General features: G+C 38.7%; 1 protein-coding gene across 1 annotated transcript; it reads right to left on the reverse strand.

Annotated features, from left to right (window-relative positions):
* Positions 1-2,597: 2,597 nt before the first annotated feature.
* On the reverse strand, positions 2,598-7,080 carry rpl37 (ribosomal protein L37). The gene is made up of 4 exons (XM_080875136.1): positions 6,957-7,080; positions 6,088-6,223; positions 5,711-5,795; positions 2,598-2,708 (listed from the first exon to the last, which is right to left on the reverse strand). The coding sequence occupies exons 1-4, from the start codon at positions 6,957-6,959 to the stop codon at positions 2,639-2,641; spliced, it is 294 nt and encodes a 97-aa protein (XP_080731262.1). The 5' UTR covers positions 6,960-7,080; the 3' UTR covers positions 2,598-2,638.
* Positions 7,081-7,371: the final 291 nt, after the last annotated feature.

Consider the following 7,371-nt stretch of genomic DNA (forward strand, 5'->3'; position numbering starts at 1 on the left):
CAGCTCCCGAGGCTCTGGTGTTGTATCTGCAAAGTTTTTCTAAGAAGCTTTCCAACTTCTTAGAAAATGTTTGGATTTACTGGTAACAGGAATACTTTGAACATCCATCATCTCTATCTGGTAATCACCATATTCAGATTGTTGGTAATTTCATGTCTCAAGGAAACCTCTGTTGAGAAATCACCACATACTTCCTACCGCTTGTTTTCTCCACTGCGATGCCTCTTGGGAAATTTCCAACTCGCAGCCATAAAAATTCTGTATTTTGACTCATTTGTAAACAGACTTTCCTCTGAGAAATTTCTGCATTATTTATATTATTTAAATATTTAGACTTGTTTTGTCATTGAGGATGTTACACAGCAACTAATTGCTATTCGCCTTCCAGCTGCACTTATACTATGCAGGCATGGGTGCTGTTAGCGACTTTGGGTAGCTTGAAAAAAGGCCAGCTCTGGGACCACCGAATACTAACTCTAGTATCTAGATCAGTTCTGTCCGAAAGCAATCAGTGGGCAGACTAATTGATATTTAAGCAATGTTGTATCCAATAAACAACTTCGCCTCACTGACTCTCCTGTGTGTACAGATGTTCAGACCAGCTGCGGCTTGGAAACAGTTCAGCCCTCAACTGAATTCATGTCTATGAAAACACTGCAGGCTAGTATTGTTACGCTGAATCATGCTAGGATACTATTAGCTTTTCCACAGGAATGCGTATTTTCTTTTTCTTCTATTAATCTCTGGCACTCTTCCAAAGCACGTCTTTTGTCCCGTCTTCTTCTCCTCACCCCCAACTGGTCGCAGCAGACGGCCAACCCTCCCTGAGCCTGGTTTCTTCCTGTTAAAAGGGAGTTTTTCCTTCCTACTGTCACTAAGTACTTGTTAAAATAGGGGTCATTTGCTTGTTGGGGTTTCTCTGTGTTATTGTAGGGTCTTCACGTCACTGGAGTTGGTCTCTTTTCTTTCACAACACTTTTATAAGCACAACTTTTTCTCACCAACATTTTTCCTACACATACAAACAGATTTGTGTTTCCCACAAGAAAATGGGACGATGAGGATTACACAACCTCCAGATTATTGTTACCCCTTTATGATTTCTCTCTTCCCTGTTAGTGTGTGTGTTTTGGGGCTTCTGACTACATGACTGGCCAAGAGTCTGTCTCCATTTTTCTGTTTCACACAGCCTTTCAGTCTATCATAGCATTGTGTGTGAGCAAATAAAAAATATTTTCTTGTGAAGCTTAATGTTAGATATTTCAAGCAGATAATTTAACTTTACAAACTGTTAGAACAATATGCTTAAAAATATTTTACCTGGAATAAGATGCTAAAGTGTTTTGTAGTGTCTTATGGTTTGAGTGATTTTGCTTCCTACTAAACTGATTTAGCCAGATATTGTTCTTTGTAAGATTTAAGAGACAAGAGATGAAGAAGAGAGATTATTGTTAAAAGGTAAGGACTGCTCAGTGATGTTTGATAGACCCATCGGCGTAACTTTGTGCCTAACATTGGTGGGATCAAGATCTCTGTCTAAATAAATAAATCTGGGTAAATTCCCACATGATTAAACATGCAACTATTTTGCTGGTAATAACTGAAATGAGTAAAGAACATCAACAGCCTATTTATGCAAGATAGTTCATAATTTTATTGGGGGGTGTTATATTGGTTGGGTCTGATTATTTGGGGGGGGGGGGGGGGGGTCATAACCCCCCCTGGAAATTACACCCCCCGAACTTCCCACAAAACAAACTGAGCTTTATCAACTTCGGATTATTCAAAGGCTGCATGAAATACTGCGTAGTTTACTGCAGGCTATGCTAAAGCCACAGGGCAGTTCGCTTTAGAGCAACATCAGCACAAAATCTACTTGTGCTCAAAACAGAAATCCGACATTTTTTATCCCCTTTCACCACCACAGCCAACTTTAGGGTTCCTACACCTCTCACGTGAACCCAACTATACTTATTTTCCTGTTTGGATGTAGAGGGAAGGGCACCCGGCATAAACGATAGCAACTAGCGCTAGTTTTTCGCTGCTTGTGTTAAACACATTCAAGCTGCATAGAATTATTTCAACGTAAACTATAATCAAGTTTGCACTCCATGGAGTTGTGTAATCCTGTTAATATGAATTATGTTTTTTTTACTTTCACTGAATTTAATCAGTGCTTCCAACCACAATGTTGTAAAAAACAAAACTGTACTTCCACTTCTGTAAGTCTGTATGTCTACAACCCCTGTCCTTATTTAAAACCATTTCACAGTATCATAGGTGTTCTTTCATGAGACTGTTATATTTTAACCCAGTATTTCCATAAACCAGACATTAGCTCTTATAAGGCTGGTCTTGTAAGAAAACCTCCAACATTAAGACACCAGCTCATGTGACTGAAAACCTTTTATTCCAAGTTCGTTTCCACTTTTCACAAACTCCTGATTCTCCCCCCCCCTTTACACTGGAGATGTATACAATGTAATCAAGAAGAAACAAAGTCAGTGTGTGTGTGTATATAAATCTGTTTACAACAACACTGTTTATGGCCACTGATGGATGGGTAGACAACAAGGACCACAAAACGAGCCTGCAACTCCTGTTTATCATCACATTTATTTAACCAAAAATGTGTCTTTTAGGATGAGCTTGAGGCGGCCACTGCAGCGCGTCTGGGCTTGGGGGTGGTGCCTTCCCGGAAACCATTCCTGAAAAACAAAAACAAAACTGATTATGCTGTTGACATATTAGACTAGTCTTACTAAGAGGTAATCATGCTAAAGAAGTCCAAGTCACGTTGTTTGTTATTCTACAAAAACGCTAAAACCACTACATCGATCCAAATATTATTCCCAACTAACCTGCTTGAATGCTGATGATTAAATCTTAATATAAATAATGATTTTAACTTGTTTTATATGAAGAATGAATAGAAAATGCAGGGCACCTTGGCACAACTGAGACTGGAGGAAGTTTGTGACGTTAAGAATGCAAATGTTTATTTCACCAAAAACGTCATTCTGGAAAACACATCCCTGAGTCAACAGAAGTAAACCATTTTCATACACAAACTACACACAATGTTGGTACTGACGTGGTCCTCCCCTACAGGCAGCACATAATACTTCTCTCTACCTCAAACACTGAAAGACCGAGCGCTCAGGAGGGAGGAGACCACCAAATGTCAGGTCCAAATGAGTCAGACATTTTAGATGCTTCACTTCTGGAGGGTCACCGCTGTACCACATGTAAAAGCTTAAGATCATCACGACAGGAGAAAACACCCACGCAACTACTAAAAATATTTACTGGGTTCCCTGATTTGTCCCAATTTAACACAGACTCGATGCCTGCTAGCTGGACTGGGCTCAGGTAAATTATTCATGTTATCAGAAGCAGCGGAGAGGAGATTAAAGATAGTTTGCCCTCAGATCTACTGTGTTTTGTAAATTTTGGCCACGTTTGAACTGTTGTGAGGCTTGCACGCAGCTTTCACCCATTATGCCACCAACACACACACACATCGCCATCCCTTATTTATTTACACTGAATATTTTCTAACAGCTAGAACTGTGAAACTGTGCAGTAACTGCCAGCGTTAATGAGCCAGTGAAGGTGATTTAACTGAATTGCAGCTAAACAGGCATTCTGCCTGAGACAGTGGAAACTCAACAGCTGCTGCCAAGGTTGTGTTGCCAGATTGGAGTAAAAGCAAGTTATTAGCATCATTACATAAACTAATACAAAAATGAAAATGCATAATTGGAGCCATTAAGTACGGCTTTCATATTCTTACATTAAATGGTTATATAATTTATGCCTGATATAAATCTTATCAAAGGGGTTATAACAAGAGCCGCTATTAGCCATTTTCCAATCTCTGTTTTAATATTATTAACAGCTGGTCAATTATTCCCCCCCCCACTTAAAGAAGAGATGGGAGAAACACGGTTTAACCTTACACATGCTTTGTCCACCAGGGGGCACCCTAAAACTTCCTTTTTGACAACATGCCACAAACAACAAAAAGCTACTTACTACACACAACAAATCTTAGGAAAATGTTCCTGTGCTTCATGTGTCTGGAAAATCAGCTGATATGTTAACATCAGATTAAAAAAATCATTCAATAAGTAAAACCCCTATATAGATCGACTTGGTTTACATAAGCTGAAATAGGATAACTGCTCACTGTGCAGCTTGAATGTTTTGTAAATGATAACATAAATATCAAAACGTACGAGTTTTAACCACCCACTTACTCTCAAGAAGTAGTAAGACCGACAAAATTTCCTTCTATATGACTTGTCTTGAAATGCCACTCACCTCAGAGAAAAGAGTGATGTCATATTAAGTTCATTTGTTCAGACATTTTTTTTTTCACCATCATTGGTGAGCAGCATTGAGGAAGACAAACCTCATTTTCATACACCCAGTCTGTGAGACAGTAAAACTATGTGGGCTAAATATGACAAGACAACCCTGATTTGCAGCAGGACACAACCCCGTTACTCTATGTTCAAACTGTTTAATAGGAAGTGTGAATACTAAATGTTTGGCAACTTCTTTATGCTCAGTTTTCTGCTGCAAGACGAGTAAGTGGGAGAGGGAAGAAAAACCCCAGCTGCACACTGCAAGCCTAACACTCTGTTTAAAGTCTACCAATAAAAAAAAAGGGAAGAAAAAAAAAAGAAAAAAAAAAAGAGTGGTATGCTAACTACAACTGCCAAACAAGTTCAGTATTGAGAGTTTTCTTAGATTTTGTAAACACTTGCTTGAATTGTTGATACAAATATTTGCTTGTGCACACAAATTTTACCATCCCTTAAAGTCAAAAGGCAAATATTATGGTCTTATAAGACATCTTTATATAAACTATTAATCTTTTTATGTCAATTTTTTTTGTCAAAGTGGGAAAATTATTTGGTTTTATCGAGCTGATAGAAGATACAGAAATCCTGCTTATATTTCCTGTTGGAAACACATCAACACAACTTGTCAACATATCCAAGGTTTATAGATCAAGCTAGTAAATCAAGTGAATTTACTCCAGGTTTACTTGTGTTTAACAAATTGTGATTTCCTGCAAACATTTTCATTGAGGTGTTTAAATTCATTACACGTTTAAGAGTCCTGTCATCAAGACAATTTTGTAATACTGATGCTAAGGCTAAAAACCAATTTAAGACTCAGAAAGTGAAGAACTGAAGTAAAGTTTGCTTGAAGTGGAACTTATGTTTACCCATTCAGCACCATGGGAAGTTTTTTTTAAACGACATTTTCAAGCTAAAGGGAAATTTTAACCTGTATCCCTCAGGTACAAGTAATTAACAATAATTTAATATAAGACGAAAAGGCAATTTAATTTATTTAGTGCATGAAAAAAAATCTTGTAACCTCAGTTGTAACCTATTATTCTTTAAGGAAATAAAAACCGCCAAACAAAACAAAGGCTACATTCACATGTACACAGGTATCATTGTAAACCATTTTCTATGTTTTGGCCTTTCATCCACACCTAAATGATGTTTCAGCAAACAAAGCTTTACAAAAATAAAATCCTGTCGGTGTGACGATTTTCAAAAACATGTTAAGGGGAAAAAGGAAACGAGGTGTGCACCTCTGTTAGATTTTGACAGAGAGAAGCATGATAAATTAACACACCGAACACCTTGAAACACTTTGTGATCTGCTCCTTTTTACATCTTACCTGAATCTGCGGTAGACGACCTTCATGTGTCTCAGACGGCCTGTGCCAGTGGTGTTCCTCCTCTTGGCCTTAGCGCTCCAGTTGTCTGAAAATGAACAGCACCATAAATCAAGGGAGCATGGCACTTCACATCAATGAAGAGCTAAACAGCATACTGACAGTGCTGCTCATAATGAGTTAAGTTCCAGCCTTTTTGACAGGGCATGGGTGCAAACCAGTGGGGTGTTACACTAAAATATGCTGGAAGACAGCAACCTGCTGGTTTTTGCCATTTCAAAAAATAAAAAAAAATACACTAACACTAGAAGCAAGCATAAAGTTTGCCAATATCACATTTAAAAACAGTGTATTCTATTACATGCGTTAAGGTTACTTACACTTTCTCTTGCGCTTCTGAGGGTAGCCACACTTGCCGCAGGTAGACTTCTGCAGGTGGTAGGCTTTGGACCCACAACGACGGCACAGGGTGTGCGTCTTGTTCCGGCGCTTACCGAAAGATGATGTCCCCTTGGTCTGAGAAGCAAGACAAACATGTGAGATCAGGGACAACTCAAGGAGATCTGATTGTAGACCAGGCCGGGGCCAGTCTTGTCTCAGTGAAAAAGGAGGAATCACAGGCAGTCATTTGTTCAGACATTTGTGTTTTAAAAACATCACTGACAAGACTGAACTTCAGGTGGTAGCAAACACTTAATCACAGTGGTTGCAGCAACTCGTGGCCTCAGCTTGCCACACATGCTCAAATGATAGTTACTTTACGGCCAATGAAAGCCGGCGTGCTTTCCTCAGACAAAATCTGCAGTGGCTGACGACACTAATTTTGTACACGTTACCAAAAGAAATGGACCACATGAAAAAGATGCTAGCTATGCTAACATCGGCGAAAAACACCGGTTGCCATTTTGCCAACGAACAACCGTAAATGTATTTTCCATGCATTTATTTTTGTGATTACCGGAAAAATCCACAATCGATGATAAAGTCAAGCTTACGATATTTTGTCCTCTTCTAGCACTATTTAGCCCATTCAGTGCAACTGTGCTAAAGGCTAACGACAGCAAACAAGTGCTGGATGGATGTGACAGGAACAACAGTATTTTTTACCAAAATCAAACTTTATCTCAAAAATACATCATCCAACCGGTTACAGTGTTTATCCGACACAGAAGTGGCTTCAGTTTGTGTCAGATACATGGCACATTAAACAGATGTTACGAGATTTCTGTCTACCAGCGCTGCTACATACCATTTTTCTCCGGTGGCTGTGGGAAAAGAGACCGGAAGAGGAGCTGGAGCTGCATCAAATTACATCCGTGCTTTTTCCTGTGTAACAAAGAAATGTGACCCCTCCGTAAAGCATTTTGTGCAAAAGGTAAAACAAAAAACAAACAAAAATATAATTTTATTTACTTACCGGCTGACTGGTGGTCTGAGTGGCGACACCGGCGTGCATGTTTTTATTTAATGAAAACACGACCTTTCGGACGCATTCCCGTATGAAAGAAAAAACTTATAGTAAAAAAGTATTTTTGTTTTATTTTGTTTTCTATAAATTGTATGTCGAGTAAGACGTGTTTCAGATTAGTATTTATTTAATATTAAGAGTGATATTCAAAATATAAGAATTTGATGAGTTAACAGAAGAAACGCACTCATTATTA

The sequence above is a fragment of the Rhamphochromis sp. 'chilingali' genome (genome assembly GCF_963969265.1).
Source record: "Rhamphochromis sp. 'chilingali' genome assembly, chromosome: 2".
In the NCBI taxonomy this organism is placed as follows: Eukaryota; Metazoa; Chordata; class Actinopteri; order Cichliformes; family Cichlidae; genus Rhamphochromis; species Rhamphochromis sp. 'chilingali'.